Source organism: Arvicanthis niloticus, chromosome 26 (assembly GCF_011762505.2).
Source record: "Arvicanthis niloticus isolate mArvNil1 chromosome 26, mArvNil1.pat.X, whole genome shotgun sequence".
In the NCBI taxonomy this organism is placed as follows: domain Eukaryota; kingdom Metazoa; phylum Chordata; class Mammalia; order Rodentia; family Muridae; genus Arvicanthis; species Arvicanthis niloticus.
In genome coordinates this window covers 17,711,903-17,730,191 of record NC_133434.1, presented here as the reverse complement: position 1 = coordinate 17,730,191, position 18,289 = coordinate 17,711,903, and the positions used below count along the sequence as shown (strand labels likewise).

General features: G+C 47.0%; 1 protein-coding gene across 5 annotated transcripts; it reads left to right on the top strand.

Moving 5' to 3' along the window:
- Window positions 1-4,509: 4,509 nt before the first annotated feature.
- Ankk1 (ankyrin repeat and kinase domain containing 1) lies at window positions 4,510-17,283 on the top strand. Of its 5 annotated transcripts, none has more exons than XM_076925092.1 (8): window positions 4,510-4,860; window positions 10,636-10,930; window positions 11,957-12,108; window positions 12,387-12,436; window positions 12,896-13,048; window positions 13,697-13,815; window positions 14,401-14,437; window positions 15,436-17,283. In XM_076925092.1, exons 1-8 carry the CDS (start codon window positions 4,640-4,642, stop codon window positions 16,731-16,733), a joined length of 2,325 nt encoding a protein of 774 aa, XP_076781207.1. In that variant the 5' UTR covers window positions 4,510-4,639; the 3' UTR covers window positions 16,734-17,283. The 5 variants fall into 5 exon arrangements, with proteins under 5 accessions (XP_076781207.1, XP_076781208.1, XP_076781209.1 ...); XM_076925093.1 differs by having other exon boundaries at window positions 4,511-4,860; window positions 15,439-17,283; XM_076925094.1 differs by having other exon boundaries at window positions 4,778-4,897.
- Window positions 17,284-18,289: the final 1,006 nt, after the last annotated feature.

The following is an 18,289-nucleotide window of genomic DNA, read 5'->3' as shown; positions in this document are numbered from 1 at the left end:
TGGATGGGAAATGCAAAGGTGTCAGGGTTGGAATGTAAATGTCACCCCACTGGCTCATGAACTTGAACACTTGATTCCCAGTTGGTGGGGCTATTTTGGGAGGCTTGGACCTTTGAGATATATGGCCTAGCTAGGCTAGCAGAAGTGGCTCACTAAGTGGTAAGCCTTGAGGTTGGGTCTGCTTCTGGTTTGGGAACAAACTGTTCTTTCTGGTCTGTATATCCTGTGTTGAGCACTGCCAAGTGCTCCAACAGTCATGGAGCTACAGATCCCTCTACCGTGCCTTTTCTCTTATGAGGCATTGGAATTCCCCTGAAACCAGGAGGCAAAATAAACCTCTCCTGTTTCAGGTTGCTTCTGTCAAGTGTTTTGATCACAGCGATGAGAAAAAAGCTTTCTGCCCTGCTGCTTTCAAAACTCATTCCTAAGGCAACCTACTGAGTTCCTTAGAGCAAGCACTCACTCCTGCAAAAGCCTATTCAGTTTCTGTGAGTAGCATTAATCCCTCTGGACAGCTCCATCTCTTTTTAAGGCTCACCTTGCCCCCCACTTCCCAGTATTCAATGTGAGTTTCAGAGGAGATAAATACTAGAAACTCACCTCCAAAACACTCATCTTTTTCACAGTGCAAAACACAGCGATTCCAACCCAACAACTCAGATTCTCAGCTTGGTAGAGGCCAGCTGTGAGACTGTAAAATCAATTTTAAAAAAAGCCATTCTCTTTTAAAAGTTCAATGACAGAGACCTGAAGAGATTGCTCAGTGGTTAAGAGAGCGTGTTGCCCTTGAAGAGAACCAGTGGTTCCCAGCACTGTTAAACAGCTTCCAACTGTCTGTAAGCCTACCTTCAGGAAATCAATAGGACACCGGATCATGGCTTCTGTTAGCACTTGTACATTCATGTACATGTGCACACATACACAGTTTAAAAACAAAGTTCAATGGCAAAACAGGTGTAGAGTAACTATTCCTAATGCAAGGGAGAGACAGGCTGGTAGAAAGAGGGACCAGCTCCCCAAAATAGTCCCAAACCCATGACAGCAGATACTAAATCTCAAACCTGGAAAACAATCTTTCACTTCCAAGGCACCCTTTTTAGATACACTTAGTGGGTTGGACCCCCAAATGTGACTTAGCTGGACCCTGTGGTTTGACTTTTCTGGACTTTGTCCTCCAGTGGCTCTGTAGTCCCAAGGTCTCAGAGGAAGCCTGGCCACTGCAGCTCTACCACACATTAGCCTGCGGACCCTACAGCAGCTCAAGGGCCACATTGCCGCTCAGTGTGGTCCTCCTAGTACTTCACTTTTGTAGCTTTGTGTCTATGAATGTATCTTTTGAGATCTAGGTGGGAAAAAGCCATGACTTCATGGATCTTATATTATTTGCCTACAGAAACATCACCATACACATGCCATTTAAACATGCAACTTGCACCTTAATATCTGAGTCAAAATGACATAGCCATGTTTGAATTAACCAAAGGATGTTATGCCAGATTTAAGGAGCAGAGACCTGAGGTGGTCAATGGTCTCATCCTGCACTTAGGGTGCTAGAGACAACCCCAGAGATCTCTGAAATGACTTCAGAACTGCCCCCACATATCCCCACCTTTTGGGACCCATTCACCCACCCATACATACACACTATGTTTCTGATGAACCACACCAGGCTCCCTTCCTTCTGCACTTCTTGGCTTTACACTTGAACACTTTTTCTCTTTGTGTGGCAGGGTTGAGTTTTCCAGGTTTTTCTGCTCTGCTTTACTTTTAATTAAACATTCTGGCTGGAGCTTTGTGCTAGGTTCATTCAAACATAACTTAAGCAGTCCCTTTGTGCTCACAGGTCACCGTATGTGACTGCAAGCAGCTTGAAGCAACATGAACGCTTGCTGCTTAGACAGTTTTTTTCTGCCAGATTTCCTAGTTCATTGCTTTGACTTTGGATCTTGCACAAGCTCTTCGGACCCAGAGAAAATCCAAGTAAATTCTTTGCTGGTTTATAACAAGACAAGCCTTTGTTCTATGCGTTCCCCCACCTCTACATAAGATCTCATCCGTGAGGTTTTACTAGACACGTTTCTTTCAGCATATCTATTAGGTGCCTTGAGTGCTATAACAAGCCACTCCGCAAAAATATGTATTTGGGCTCCAGACTTAAGGGTAGAACCCATCATGTCAGGGAGGCTCTAACAGCAGGATGTTAGGCAGCTGTCCACATTGTGTACAAGCGAGGGAGCAGAGAGAGATGAATTCTAAGGCTTAGCTTGTTTTCTCCCCTTAATTTAGTCTAGGACCCCAGTCCATGGGGATTCTACCACCCACATTCAGGTGAGTTTTGTATCTTTGAAAATAAGACATGTTTTATTGCTTGCAGATGTGGCCACCTCCACCGTGGTCAAGACAGGGAACAGTTTCCTCGTAGAGATTTTGCAGCTGCAGCCACACTTCTCTACGCCCCACTGTTGACTTCTGTCACACTGTTTCCCGTCTCTGTAATTTTGTCATTTCAAGACTATGAATGGGCACATACAATATATGTGCCTTTTTAAACTGGTTTTGAAAACCATCATGATTCCCCGGTTGTGCCTGGCAACAGTCTCTGAGAATTATTCCATATTGTATATCTGCCTCAATGTGTTTAACCTTTCACCTGCTCAGCTCTTCCACACATTTTTGATATTCCATAGGAATCTACAACTCACAGTCGTGTGCAGGTTTTATGTGAACATGGTTTTCATTGCTCTGGGATTTATTTCCCTAAAGGACAATTGCTAGGTCACTTAGCATATATATGTTATATATTCTCAGAGACTGACTCACTGTCTTGCAAAGTGGCTGGGTCATCTATATACACAGTAGCAATGTTTATATGGTCCATTTCCTCGTGGGTATTTGGCCTTAATATTTATGTTAACAATTCTGTTATGTGTACATTGACATCTCAGTGTAACTTTGATTTGCATTTGCTTATTGGCTGATGACATTGAGCATATTCTCAGGTCGTTATTTGCCATCTGTGTATCTTCCCCAGTAAAATGAGTCTGAGTCTCTTCTCCATTTTCTAACCGGATAAATGATTTTGTTTGTTTACCATTAACTTTGAAGATATCCTTATATATCCTAGGAACCAGCAAGGCATGGTTATCCAGGAGTCAGCTCACAAATATCCTCTCCCTGTGTGCAGTTGATCTTCTCATCATCTTCCTGTGGTCCTTCCTGGAGTGGAGGTTTTTCATAATGTTCAGTTTATTGACTTTTTCATTTATGAGTCATGCTTGTGGTATTTAAGTCTTGTCTCATGGGTCTTTGTTTTGTTTTGTTGTTTCCCCCTTACCCTAGACCGTAAACATTTCCTTATAGGGTCAGGTGCAATGTTGTACACTTTCAATCTCAATGCTTGGAAGACAGAGACAAGAGGGTCATAAGTTCAAGGTCAGCCTTGTTTACATATGAGCTCAAAATCAGCAAAACACATAGTAAAACCCCTCAAAGGTGCAAAGGGGCAAAGAATATTTTTCTAAAGATTTTATGTTCCTATTTCATATTTAAGTCCATGAGCCATTAGATTCTTATATTTGTATAAGATGTAAATGGATGAATATTCCTATTATCAAATCATTCTATAAAGGTGGAGAAACCCATGGAGATCTGATAAAAATAAAAATATAACTGTTAAGGAGAAACAGGGCAGACATTACTGCTATGTGTGATCTCCTTTCCTTCCCACCCACACCTTCCTCTCCTCTCCCTTCTCTCCTACCCCTCCTCTCCCTTCTTCTCCCTCTCCTCTTCTCCTTTTTTCCTCCCTACTGAGCATCTGCCCTAGCTTCCTGAATGCATTCATTCCTTTCCAGTGACCAGTCCTCCTCTCAGCACACAGGCTGACGTTGGAGCCTGTCAAAACATGCCCAGCATGCCCTCTGCAACACGTTTGCAGTGTGAAGAATGGCGAAAGACAGACAGATGGGGAACTTCCCTGTATGCAAATGACTTGTCCTTCTGGTTTGGAGAAAGTCTCCACTGGCTTTCAGCAGCGTCAAAGTATGACAGAACTGCTAGGTCACTACACTGACTCTCGGGGGGCGGGGGGGGGGCGTGCTCAACCTTTGTGACCATATACTCAGGAAGGCTGGCTTCTCCTAGAGTTCACCCAAAGACTTTGTTTGTCCTGGTGAGATTAAAGGAGAAACACATGCACCATATTTGCTATAGGCAAATTCTGTCATTTGCCCCGTGCTGATGTTCTCTGTGGAGGGGTAGCAGGAAGATAAGAACCAGCCTGCTCCCACTTAACATTGGGCCACAATGCCAAGCCAGTCTTTACTGCTGTGGTCTGACTTCCAGCTGCAAGCTAGCTCTGCCCCTCCCTAAGTCTGCTAGCTTAAGCTAGCAGGGACTGAGGAAGAAAAAGCTACAGAGAGGGGCATCCTCTCTTCCAGGACCAGATCTTTTCCTCCCTTCTGCAGTCTCGGGCTCTGGGCTGGCTGGGTTTCCCCACCTTGGCAGGTGGAGAAGGAGGGAGGGCCAGCTCGCCTCATCATTTCCACCCTCCCAGACCTGAAGAGCAGGAAGCGGAGGCTCCCGGAGCCACCCAGCTTGCTGCCAGAGTAAGGTTAGGTACAGAGGCACAGGGGAGTGTATGGTGCCACACAGGGCCAGGAGGCTTCCAGACCCCATGGCAGTTGGCCCCTTGGAGCAGCAGCTGGGCAGTCTCACCATCTTCACCCATGATGATTTCGAGGAAGAATGGCACCTGATTGCCAGTGGTGGCTTCAGCAAGGTGTTCCAGGCGAAGCACAAGCGCTGGAGGACCCAGTATGCCATCAAGTGCTCCCCGTGCCTCCAGAAGGAAACCACCAGGTAGCTGATGGCCTGCTTCCACAGAGGAAAGACTGAGGTAGAACAAGTTTTTGGTCTAGGAAGCTCAGAGGAAAGATATAAGCTGGGGTTGGGGTTGACTGTCCAGGTGCTTTTAAATGAGCCCTGTGATCTGAATTTCTTCAGACTAGGCTCTTTCTCTGAACCTGAAGTAAATAGGCAAACAATGCCTGCTTGTTGGCATCCCAAGAGATCAAAGGTGAGTAGGAATTGCCTTGCAAAAGTTCCTTTGTCTGCCCAGCCTCTCAAACTTGCTTTGCCTCCTTCTTCTTGTTATATGATGAAGCCTGGACACCCCTCTTTGCCCCATCCTTTCAGGGTAGGGATGAGCTTTCCAAGAAATATGAAATTTGTCACCTTCTCTCTTTCCATGCCAGCCACTGTAGGCTAAAGGGGATGGGAGGCTAGACACTGCCCCAGTAAGATACCAACAGGTAGCTGATGCCACACTGCTGGCCTTCCACAGGGGATTGATAGAGGCAGGGCCCAGGTCACTTGCCAGCTAACATAAATCCCACTGGAAAGTCAAGTCCAGCATCCCACACTGGCTGGTTTGGATCCTGGCTGTCATAGTTTGTGCTACAACCACTTCTTTGTTAGTGCCTCTGACCTTACTGTGTGTCCCTGGTCTGTGCTTCCCCTTACAGCCAGGAAGGAGTCATTCTGGGATATTAGGCCCGAGTATGAGAACATGTCCACAATTACACCTCTTGGGACATCAACTGGACACCCAGTGATTCGTACCTAGATGTTATTTATTGTGTTTTCTGTGACTTGATGACATCCCCCAATAGCAGCGTTTGTATTAGATCTTTCTGCCTAGAGTACTCTTAGCTCTGGAATAGGGCCAGGTACTAGATTTATCCAAACAATGTATAGTCTTTGAAATAAAGAACATGAGGAAAGCTGGTGAGTATAGTCTTTGAAATAACACAAGGAAAACTGGTGAGCTGATTTGGCATATAAAGACATTTGCTGCCAAGCTTGATAACCTGAGTTTGATCCCCAGGACCCACATAGCAAAAGGAGAGAACTGGCTCCTGCAAGTTATTCTGTGACTTACAAACACACACATCATATATATCATATATCATATATCATATATCATATATCATATATCATATATCATATATCATATATCATATATCATATATCATATATCATATATCATATATCATATATCATATATCATATATCATATATCATATATCATATATCATATATCATATATCATACATACACATACACATACACACACACACACACACACACACATATATATATATATATATATATATATATATATATATGATTTGTGACATATGCACACAAAGAAATATGTTTGTAACAAATAGCATGGGAAAGTGGATTGAGTAGACTTGCCTATTCTGTGACTATGATAAAAACTGCAGCCAGTTTTCCTTCTCAAGTTCTTAAGACTCATTGAGTGTTAAGGAATTTATTGAGTGTAGCTAGTGGGTGTTATTGTGGATGACTGTCATTGGAGCTTTATGATTATTGCTTTATTTATCCCCCAACCATCCATCCATCCACTTGATGAAGGCTAATTGCTCTTTACTATGTGCCCAACACAATACTGGCCCCTGCGAGGAAATAATGAGTGAAGTAGACATGTTACCACTCTATGGATCTTGCAGCTCAGAGGAGAGACGCTAAGCATAATCTGAGTGCACTCCTGTGACACAGGCAGGAAACAAATCATGTATAGTCCCTTGAGCTCCTCCTGACAGAGTTTTCCTGAGATCAGAAAACCTCCCCTGAGAAAGTTACCCTGGAGCTAACATGTGAAGAATGAATGTGACCTAAGTAGGTGAGGAGGAAGTTTGCATGCAATGGGACATGTAAGGACCTGTGAAGGAAGGGGATGGTATGCACAGAGGTAAGGAAGGCCTTACAGCTGGAGTTGAAGGTGTGAAGGAGCAGGGGAAAGACACTGAGGGGTTTGCAACCAGGCTGGAGAACACATATGGAAGGGAATCAAACATATGTGAAGCTTAGGGAATGGACTAGATGGTGGAGAATGGAGGCTGCTCTTGTCAAGAGACTGATGTCTTCAGGCCAGGGATGACAGAGAGCCAGACTGTAGTGCTGGTAGTGGAGATGGAGGGAGAGGAAGGGTATTGAGGAGTGACAGGACCTTGTGCTAATTGGCTGTGGGAGGCACACCAAAGAAGGGTGCTGAGGTCTACATGCTGCCTGGTATACCAGAGGAAGACATCCCACTAGGATGTCACTCTGTGACAACAGGACCTTAGGTCCTGCTAATGTCTGCCACATAGTTATTGTCAGATAGATATTTGTTGAATGATTGCCTTGGCAGGAAAAAAAAAACAAAACAGGTTTGAGGAAGTCCACATATGCTCAGCCTGAGATAGCCTTCATTCAACAAGAGTTGTCAAGGGTACAAATACGTTGTAATTACCATTCACATGCTGTGTCTTTTATGTAGTAATTGAAGCCAGGCCAGAGATAATATCATCCATTCTAAACCCAAATTGAATGCTTAAGGTCCTGCCTTCATGGGACTTAGATTCTAATGAAGCAATCGATGAGCAAATAAACAAGTATGGTTTCTATTTATAGCAGTAAGGACTACTAGACATTTTCTCAGCTGATTAAAAATAAGGAGAATTGAGTAGTGGGATCTCCCAAGAAGAGATTAATTTGGTCTAGAAATATTAATCTGTGGGCCACCTGCACGTGTGGGAATCAGAAGGGATAGAGCTGAGGTCATGTTGCCAATATATATGCTTGTTTCTGAAATATTCACTAATTAAGATGATCCAAGTTGTCTTTGGAGCAGATGAATGAGCAGGCCATGTGGTTCTGTGAGAGAAGGTGTCTTGGCAGAGGAGACAACACATGCAGAATTCCTGGAGTGGCATGCAGAATTCCTGGAGTGGCAACACACTTGGTGCATTGGGGGGGGGGGGGGATGGAGAGAGAGAGAGAGAGAGAGAGAGAGAGAGAGAGAGAGAGAGAGAGAGAGAGAGAGAGAGAGAGAAAGAGGAATGGGTTAGGAAGTGGTGAGGTCAGAGATTTATGACAGGGGCGAGAGTGAGGAGATGACAAGAATCTTTGTCAGGCTTTGAAAGACCCTTGCCTTCAACTCTGAGGGAGAATAAAGCCAGATGCACTGGCCGAGCAGTGATTTGCTACTATAGTTTTCTTTTAAGATTTCTTTTTATTATATGGGTGTGTGGAGGCAAGTTTTGTGTACATGAATGCAGGTGTTGACAGACTCTAGAGTTTCACGTGATTGTGAGCCATTTCACGTGGGTGCTAGGAAGAGAACTTGGATCCTTGTGGGGTGGTGGGCTGTGAGAAGCAGCTGGGTGCTTGGTCAAGAAGAGCTTGGAACCCCAGAACCTTTATCTGACAGCAGGAGTTCAGCTCCGCTCCCTGGTTCTTTTCATTTAGCTTCAGCCCTCCACAAGCACTCCCACAGAGAGGTCTATGGCCAAGTCACCAGACCTCAGGCCCTAGAGAGATTTACATACTAATGAGGTACCTGAAGGCCAGAGGGTGGAGTCAATTAAATGTACTTCCCCAGCCCCTCCCCCCTCTCTCCCTGCTATTTAACTCAGGACTGCCCTGGGTTTTACTGGGGGGTGCATCCAGATCCATCCACCATCCACCATCCACCATCCACCATCCACCATCCACCATCCACCATCCACCATCCACCATCCACCATCCACCATCCACCATCCACCATCCACCATCCACCATGACATTAAAGCCTGTAAAAACCCATGGACTTTCTCGTGTGTTGTTGGGACCGTGCTGTGAGGAACCGTGGAGAGGCCTTTAGTGAGCCACAGCAGCCGGGCCTAACTTCCAGCCTGGAGGAACCCAGAGCGTTCCCAGCCTGGCTTGAGGAACCCTGCGTTCTCCAGCCATAATTACCTACAGATTCTCTGCAAGAAAGTATGCATTCTTAACTCTCTATCCCCTACTATGTACATTTTATATTTAGAAGTATCTGGGGCAATAGCAGAAAGGCCATTCAGGAGACTTGGATTCAGTGATACAAAGTAAATGGCAGAGGTGGTAAGAAGTAGCCAGATCCTTGCTGAATTTCAGTGATGGAGTTGGTGGTGATAATGAGATAAAGATGAATCCAGGACCTGTAGGGGCCTGGAGGATGGGAAACATACTGCCTGAGATGCATAAGGCTACAGGAGGAGACAGTTTTATGGGGAGACTGAGAGACAAGCACCTGACACATGCAGTATCAAAACATCAAATATCTGATTGGAGATGCTGATGGTGAGCAGAGAAAGAGGGATACCAGGTTGGATGAGCAGAGCATCTGAGATGAGCACAGGGGCCGAGCATTCTAAACTAGCCAAGGAGACAGAGAAGGGGAGCACAAGTCTGCAGGGGAGGTGCCGGAGAATGTGGACATGAGACTGGTAAGAGAAAAGAGATTGGAACTGTCCTCTGGGGCAATGGGAGCCGAGGCCAGGGAGACAGAAACCTCCTAAAGAAGTTGGTGTGGCTGGGAGCTGTGTGGGGCAGTTACTATTATTCCCACTCTGCAGGTTCAAACGAAGGCCCAGAGAAGGCCCAGAGAAGGCCCAGAGAAGGCCCAGAGAAGGCCCAGAGAATCCTCTGCCCAAAGTCATGCATAACTCAAGTGAGAAAACTAAGTCGTGAGGACAGCACAGTGTCACCGAACATCCCAATAAGTTGTCTGCCCCAGGGCTGATATTATTTTGGTTTCTACACACCCAAGAGAGAGAAGGAGGACAGTCAAACACACCAGAGCTGTCTGGAATAGCAGCGAAGGGCTAGAAAAGGCTAACCCTGTAGTAGCCAGCTGCTCAGATGTCTGGAGAGTGGTAGATGTTCCTGGAGGCCAGATTCTCTGACTGGTGCCCCTGAGAGCATGGCTTTGCAGACCCGTTGCTTTTTGAAAATGCTCTTTCTCATTAATTCCCATCCCCTCTTCTCTCTTGCAGTTTGCATATTTACAGTTCTGTGGGCACACAAGAGGACCTGCAGTTCTTCTTTTACAGGGCTTCCCCTTAAGTCCTGATTTCAGTTCATTCCCACACAGATGTATTGTGCAGTCCATGGCAATATGTGTGTGGGGGGGGTGGCAAAGAGTACTAATTATAGTTCATCCATAACACAGACTACTCTGCATCCATTCAAGCCCGTGCTTCAGGAGAATAACAAGTGTTAGAATGTAGGAAAGGAGAGACTCCTGGAAAACGTCATAAAAGAACACACTAAAATGTTAGCTAAGGCCAACTCTGGGAGATTTTTCTTTTTTACAGCTCTCTGCAGCTCCTAGGTTTTCTACATGGTGCATGTATTATTTTCATAATCAAAATGTTTACAGACGCTATTTTAAAACAGATTCAAGAAGCCTAATACCGGTTTTCTGAGGGCTTGAAAGCTGCTAGGGAAGATGAGCGTGTAAGCAAGTGGGCAGGATAAACGGTAGGTTGTGTCCAGGCTTTTTGTGGTTGGCTTCTTCAGAATGGATAGATTCCCAAGCCTGCAAACCTCTCACCCTTTCATTGACAGCAGCTGGAGCCCCGGGCCTAGCTGTCCGCTGGTGCTGGTTCTTTTACAGCCCCTCATTTCTCTTCCTCTATCCTGGAAGCTCCTGAGGCTTCTCTGGGTCTACTTAACTTGCAGCATGCTGGGTTAGTGCATTTTGCCACTTGCCCTGGTAATTTCTGTTCTCTCTTCTTCCATCCCATTCGTGGCTCTCCACAGCTCTGAGGTGAGTTGCCTCTTTGAAGAAGCAGTCAAAATGGAGAAGATTAAGTTTCAACACATCGTGTCCATCTATGGGGTCTGCAAGCAGCCCCTGGGTATTGTGATGGAGTTCATGGCCAATGGTTCCCTGGAGAAGACACTACCTACCCACAGCCTCTTCTGGCCCCTCAAGCTCCGCATCATCCATGAGACCAGCTTGGCCATGAACTTCCTCCACAGCATCAAGCCACCCCTGCTCCACCTGGACCTTAAGCCAGGCAACATCCTGCTGGACAACAACATGCATGTCAAGGTGAGGGTCCTGATGATGTACACTAGACCTCTTCCATATATCAGGATTGTCTACATGCCAATCATTGAACCAGCCAAGAGCTTGAGCTATATGTCTGTTTGAATAAGTAGTGAACACAGGAGATAAGTCTGAAACAGAGATGGATGAGTAGACAACTTTGGGGCATGAGATGGGGGCTGTGATGTCCACAATGTTCTCTGGGCCACACTTCTAAAACTGATAGAATAATCTCTACCCTTCGTGTTCTTTGTCTGAGGGAGGAATGTGTATAAAGAAGATTTTTAGTGAGTCACGATGCTTCAGTGCTCAAGCCTTCAATAATAATTTTTATGCATGCGAGACCCTTGCACATTCTCTTCTTCACTCTCTTTTTTATCTAGCAAACTCCTAATCGTGTCTCAGCTCAGATTAGTCATTACCTCCTTGGGGAGACCTTTCTTGATCTCCTCCATCAGGGACTCTTACATCCTCTGGTCACACCATTGCTACTTCATTTTCTGACCCTAGTTGCAATCTATAGGCATTCTACAAAACTTTTTTTTAAGCTTAGGCAAAGTTGAAGAGTAACCGCAGGTAAGGGGTCTCAAACATGAGTGAAACTTGTTCTTAATGCACAAATATCCTATGTGAATACCCAGACATCAACAGGGCATGGGGTTTAAAGAGGCATATCAATACCCAATCTCATTGTCCCCCGATGGATGACAGACTGACAGGCTAGAAGCAGACGATAAACAGATGGTGTGAGTGTTTCAGGATTCATGGAGCTGGGAAGAACAAGGATCTTGGAGATGTACAGATCCCCAGCCTACAGATTTGGAAACTGAGGCTCTGTGAAGCTGAATTGGTTCAAGAACATCTAGGCAGTGGGCAGTAGAGCTGGTGGCCAGTGAAGTTGAAACCCACATGTGCTGCACTAAAACAGGATATAATGACAGTGGCAATGAGTAAGAAGGAGGCCACAGATGACTTCCGGAAGGTGTCTGTTGCTGCGCTGTCCTTGGCATCTATCTGGCTTTCTCCCAGATCTCAGATTTTGGCCTGTCCAAGTGGATGGAGCAGTCAACCCAGAAGCAGTCCATTGAAAGATCAGCTCTGAGGGGCACACTCAGCTACATCCCTCCTGAAATGTTCCTGGAGAATAACAAAACTCCAGGGCCTGAATATGATGTGTACAGGTGAGTGGGCAGCTGGCTCTGTGTCATGTGGCAGGTTGCTACCCTGGCTGGGTCCCTACAGCTAACAGACAGGGTAGGACAAGTATTAGGACTGGTTCTTCCATGTGGTGATGGAAAGGGAAAGATGAGGGGATCCCTGCTTCACCTGGGATTGTAGAAAGTGTGGGGCCCCCTGGCTAGAAATTATGGATACTAGACCAAGCAGACTATTGAGTTCCTCTGTCTAGGGATCATGAATACTAGACTAAATCTCTCTGCTAATATATTCCCCACTGCAGCTTTGGGATTGTCATCTGGGAGATTCTCACTCAGAAGAAACCCTATGCAGGTAACATGATCATAGTCTATGCCTGTGGGAGGCTGAGGTTGGAGAACTCAGGATGATGTGTGAGCTCCTCACGGACTGCTACCTTACTCCGTTCCCTCTGTCCCCAAGTGCTAGAACTTCTGAAATAGTGAGCAAGCATCAACCTTGACCTTGCTTCATGACTTCAATACTCACGCCCCTACACTTTATAGTGTGGAAAGCCAAAGCCTTCCTTCAAGGCCTATTTGTCTATTCTACTGTCTTTGCACAGAGAACAGATGCAGGAATCATGTTGAGTCTTTGCTAGAACTGGACCAGTGACTAAGTTGCTCAATCAGAGCCTCAGCTAGGTCCCAGACTCAACTGTCTACTCACTGAGCATGTATAGATCACCTACTGCCTTCCTATCCTGTCATGATCCTCCCAGCTTCCACCCACTTGCCAGTCAACTGACCACACTGCCAAACTCTTCTCTTACAGGGCTCAATATGATGACCATTATCATCCGGGTAGCTGCAGGCATGCGGCCCTCCTTGCAGGAAGTCTCTGCTGAGTGGCCAGAGGCCCATCAGATGGTGGACCTGATGAAGCGCTGCTGGGACCAAGACCCCAAGAAGAGGCCATGCTTCCTAAGTATCTGCCTATTATTTCCTACCCAGGAGCTAGAGAGGGAGGGACAGAAGATAGCCTTTTCCTGAGATGCATGCAGAGACACCCTTGGCATTAGAGCTCAAAACAATATATAAGACATCTTCAGGGTGAGGCTGGGAGGCAGGTCCTCTGAGCTACGCAGCTGAGGATGGATTTTGTTAGACAGTGCTCTCTAAGGGAGGTAGAATCAGCAAATAGAAACCACAGCATCTGACCCGGGTCCTTCCATTGAGCTCTGTAACTATCTCAGGGGATTTTCAATATTGTGGAATCTATAAGGTCATAGGTTGAATGGAATGAGGCTATCTGATCCTCTAGGGATAACACACAGAAGGGTGGGCATCTTAGAGATTGTCTGATCCTTGTCTTCTCTTTCCGTGAAATAAAGGCTTACCTTCAGAGGGTCACCAAGTGTACCCCAGCCATGTCAAGAGTGGGACTCAGTTTCCAACATCATTGTGGGCAAATGGAAGCATACATAAACCTAGGAATGTGTTTAAGGGATTATGGGAAACATCAGAATATCTGAAATGTTTAAGAGAATACAGAAAACATAATATCTGAAATGTAGTAAGTACCACTGAGCTTGCCTGTTCCCTTTTTCCTCTACCCCTACTCCTTGTGGAGCAGATGTGACCATTGAGACAGACATGCTGCTGTCCCTGTTCCAGAGCCCTGTGGCAGACCCTGAGTGTGAAGCCCTGACCCGGAAGGTGTCTTGCAAGCCATCGCTGAACCAGCCCCACAAGGTGGATATGACAGGCTAGGCAGGCCATTCTAGGGATACTGGAAGCCACTTTGTGACATCCAGGGTCTCTGGATAGCCTGAGAGAGAATATGCAAAGGCTGAAATTTATAAGGCCACTTGACTGCTGAGAGTGATGTAGGAACTAGAAGCCAAGCTAGCCCATACTTAGCTTTCAGATCCAGAGAGACTAGCTGGAGGCTTCCAGCATCCCTAGGGGAGGACACTGTTCCTGATTTATGCGACCGTACTCTAAAGGCCATAGGTGCTATGGCTCAGAGTTCCTGGGAAGGACCTTATTCTAAGCTATCAAGCTGTGGATGTCAACATCATCCTTCAAGTCTCTTGTTCCTACTCTGACATGGGAACTGACAGGGACTATCAGAGGTTCCAGGGATCTACCCTGGAGTCTATAAATGAAGACCAGGCCTCAGAACTCCGCTGCTTAGAGATTTCTTCTATACATGTACTGGTGGGACAATGGTCTTGCAAGATCTCCCAGCAAGGGTGGAATGTGACTCTGGAGGGAGGAAAGGCAGGGAGGACCAGAGCAGATCCCTGATGACACATCCTGTACATTACTTTGCAGGTCAGCAAGGAGGTCAACCAGGAGCTCGTAGACAGTGGTGAGTCTGTTGTGCTGAGGTGGGACCGAAGAATCCACATGGAGGAAAGGGTGGAATCCATTCTCCTCAGTCATTGCCCTCATCCCCTCTCTTTCTCATGCCTATGACACATAAGGGTTGGCTCAAAAATACCCAGACTCTTGGAGTTCTGGATCCGTTCCCCTTCATGGCTGTGCTCTTAAAAGAGTCGATTCCCTGGTTCTGCCCTGAGAGATAGAACACTGGCTTTCAATACTGTCTTTATGTTACACTTATTTGAGAAAAAAAGAATGAGAAAAAGATGTGTCCAATGCCTACCAGACACAAATCAAAATCAGTAGGGGATGGGTCTTAGCAGTGGTCATTATTCAGTTCTGAGACACCCGTAGATGAATCAGGAGGTGGTAAAGCCTGAAGGTCTTACAGCATACTACTTCTAGAGAAGTTCTGATTTCCACAGCCTGACTTCCTCTCAGGTTCTTTGAACATTCTTACCCATCTAATCTGTCTTCCAACTGGTAGACTGAGCCAGCACTGTTCATCTCTCTTTTAAAGAGCTGCACATGGAGGCTCAAAGAGGCCAAGAACTAGCAGAGTCCAGGGGATGCTTCTGGGTAGAGTAATGATTTTTTTTTGTTTTGTTTTTTTGTTTTTCAAGACAGGGTTTTTCTGTGTAGTCCTGGCTGTCCTGGAACTCACTCTGTAAACCAGGCTAGCCTCGAACTCAGAAATCCGCCTGCCTCTGCCTCCCAAGTACTAGGATTAAAGGCGTGCGCCACCACCGCCCGGCTGAGTAATGATTTTCAACCAGGCCTCCTAGTCTCAGCTCATCCTGCCTCCTCTGCAAAAAACACAAATTCAAAGCTTTAACGATATCGGTGATCCTTGATACCATGAAAGCCATTGCTCTCAAGTCGAGGCTGTTTCTGGGACGGGTCTCCAGGAGGCAGGGGGATGCATACGTGACCTATGAACAGGTTAAGATATAATATTTTTTTCAATCTATCCCTCTCTCTTAGCAGATTCAGGTGACTCCTTGAAGTGGATCCTACAGCTCTCTGACAGCAAGAGCTTGGTCCCAAGTGATGTCTATGAGAACAAGGTGACTCCCCTACACTTTCTAGTGGCCAGGGGCAGCTTGGAACAAGTGAGACTGCTGCTGTCCCATGAGGTTGAAGTAGACTGTCAGACAGCCTCTGGATGTACACCACTCCTCATCGCCACCCAGGACCAGCAGCCTGACCTCTGTGCCCTGCTCCTGGCACACGGTGCTGATACCAACCTGGCAGATGAAGATGGCTGGGCCCCACTGCATTTTGCAGCCCAGAATGGAGATGACCACATTGCCCGGCTGCTCCTGGACCATGGGGCCCTGGTGAATGCACAGGAGCACGAGGGCTGGACCCCACTCCACCTGGCTGCACAGAATAACTTTGAGAATGTGGCACGACTTCTGGTCTCCCGTCAGGCTGACCTCAGCCCACGTGAGGCTGAAGGCAAGACACCCCTCCATGTTGCCGCCTACTTTGGCCACATTGGCTTGGTCAAGCTGCTGACAGGACAGGGAGCTGAGCTGGATGCTCAGCAGAGAAACCTGAGGACACCCCTGCACCTGGCAGTGGAGAGGGGAAAAGTGAGAGCCATTCAGTGTCTGCTAAAACACAGGGCACTCCCCGATGTGCTTGACCACAATGGCTACAGCCCTCTGCACATTGCTGCAGCCAGGGGCAAGTACCTTATCTTTAAGATGCTTCTCAGATATGGAGCCAGCCTTGAACTACGCACACAACAGCAATGGACACCCCTGCACCTAGCAACTTATAAAGGCCACCTGGAGATTATCCATCTGTTGGCCAAGAGCCATGCAGACCTAGATGCCCTTGGAAGTATGCAATGGACTCCCCTGCACCTGGCTGCCTTCCGTGGGGAGGTGGGGGTGATGCTGGCACTGCTGCAGTGTGGGGCCAACCCCAATGTTGCTGAGCAGTCAGGCTGGACTCCTCTTCACCTGGCAGTGCATAAGGGAACCTTCCTGGGTATCGTCCACCTTCTGGAGCATGGTGCTGACGTCCATGCTTGCAACAAGATTGGCTGGACACCTGCCCACCTGGCTGCTCTCAAGGGCAACACAACAATCCTCAAAGTTCTAGTCAAAGCTGGTGCACAGCTTGATGTCAAGGATGGAGTTGGCTTCACACTCCTGAAACTGGCCCTCCTCCGCAGCCCAAAGCAGAGCATAGTGGCTTGCTTGCAGGGCAAGGAGCCTTCACTAACCCTTCTGGAAGTTTCTGAGCCTGGACCCCAGATAGAAGATTAGGTAAACCAGGGTTCCTTCGCTTGGAAGGGGAGAGGCTTATAAAAGTGAAACTTGTCATCTTGGAGGCCACTTCCCACCTGCCCCTTTGACCTTGAGAGGAACCAGTGTCCTAGGTGACAGAAGGAACCCTAGGGGTTGCAGTGAGTTGGGGAAGCTACAGACTGCCTGGGAAACTGATACTAGCTCCCCTCCAGTCATCTCCAGACCAGCTGTGTTCTCCCTTTTCTTTACATGAGCTCATGTGTCCAAGACAAACTTCATCTCCAGCCTCAAGACTTCTGCCACCATTTGCTGCTTTCCTCTGAATAATGGAGCCCAAACTCCCAAAATAAAGAAAAAGCCTCCAAATGAAGAGAAATGGCTCCACTCATCTCCAAATTGTATTCTAGGTGCTGTACCTTATGCTGAGAGAGGAGAGTTAGATGCCTGCTTTACACAAGAACCATACTCTTGGAGCTCAGAGAACATATCTCTTCACTGTTTGACTCAACCATGCTTCTGTCACCATAATGACCATAGCTTCTGCTGGCACTGGTCTCAGCTTCTGGTGTCCTATACATTCTCTTGAGAGTGTGGGGAGGATGTTCCTAAACTGCAGCTGTGTGCTCATCTACAGGATGCCACTTCCCTGTCTCTAACCCCCACATTTCTCTATTATAACCTGACTAGTATATGAGGCTCCCAACCCCGGAGCAAACAAAGCAGGTGATCTAATTCTTCCAGCTAGATATGGACCAGCTGGGTACCCTTGGAAGCCTGGGAGGTTAACATGGCACATATGTGTCTGTGTGGTGACTGATGCATTTCATTATATGTGTGCATCACATGTGTCTGGGAGCTCACAGGGGCAGAGGCAGGGGTCAGTGAAGGGGAGTTGGGTGATTTGCATGCATGCATGTGTGATTTGTCTGTGTGGTCCATGTGCATATACAATGCTTGTGTTAGCTTATGTGAAAGGGGCAGGGTAGCTAAGGGAAGCTGCAGGTGTGTGCAGGATGCATACATGTCTACAAAGTACATGTGTAAATTCATGCATGGGAGTGGGCAAGGCAGCTAAGAAGAGATGGAGACAGAAATGCATAGTGCATGTATGTGCATATAGTATGTGTGTAAATTCCTGTGAGGGAGGAGGTGGGGCAGCTGAGAGGGAGTTGGTAGTGGGAGGGGTTTGCCTGGGCTTGGGGTGGAGCTTCAGCATCAGGCACTTCTTTTCCTCCTTATCAGCTGCTCAGAGAGATGGTCACGAGGAGCAGAGATGGGCCACTCACCCATTGGACTATCCACCAGTTGTGGGCAAGATGGGGAAACCCCAGGGCTTCTCATATCCACCCTGTGTATTGGGAAGCCTGGCTCAGTAGTCAGTGAGGCAGTGGCTGTTGAAGGGTATCAGAAGGGCAGGTTCTCCCTGCTGCCTCATCTCCGTACCTCATCAGCACCCGAGTATCATCGAGGGACAAAAGATAGGGCAGAGGAGATTTGCTGCCCTATGTGCCACCCTGGATTGGGCATGGGTTCACTTTGGCAGCCTTACTTCTGTCCTAGGCTCTCTGAACCAG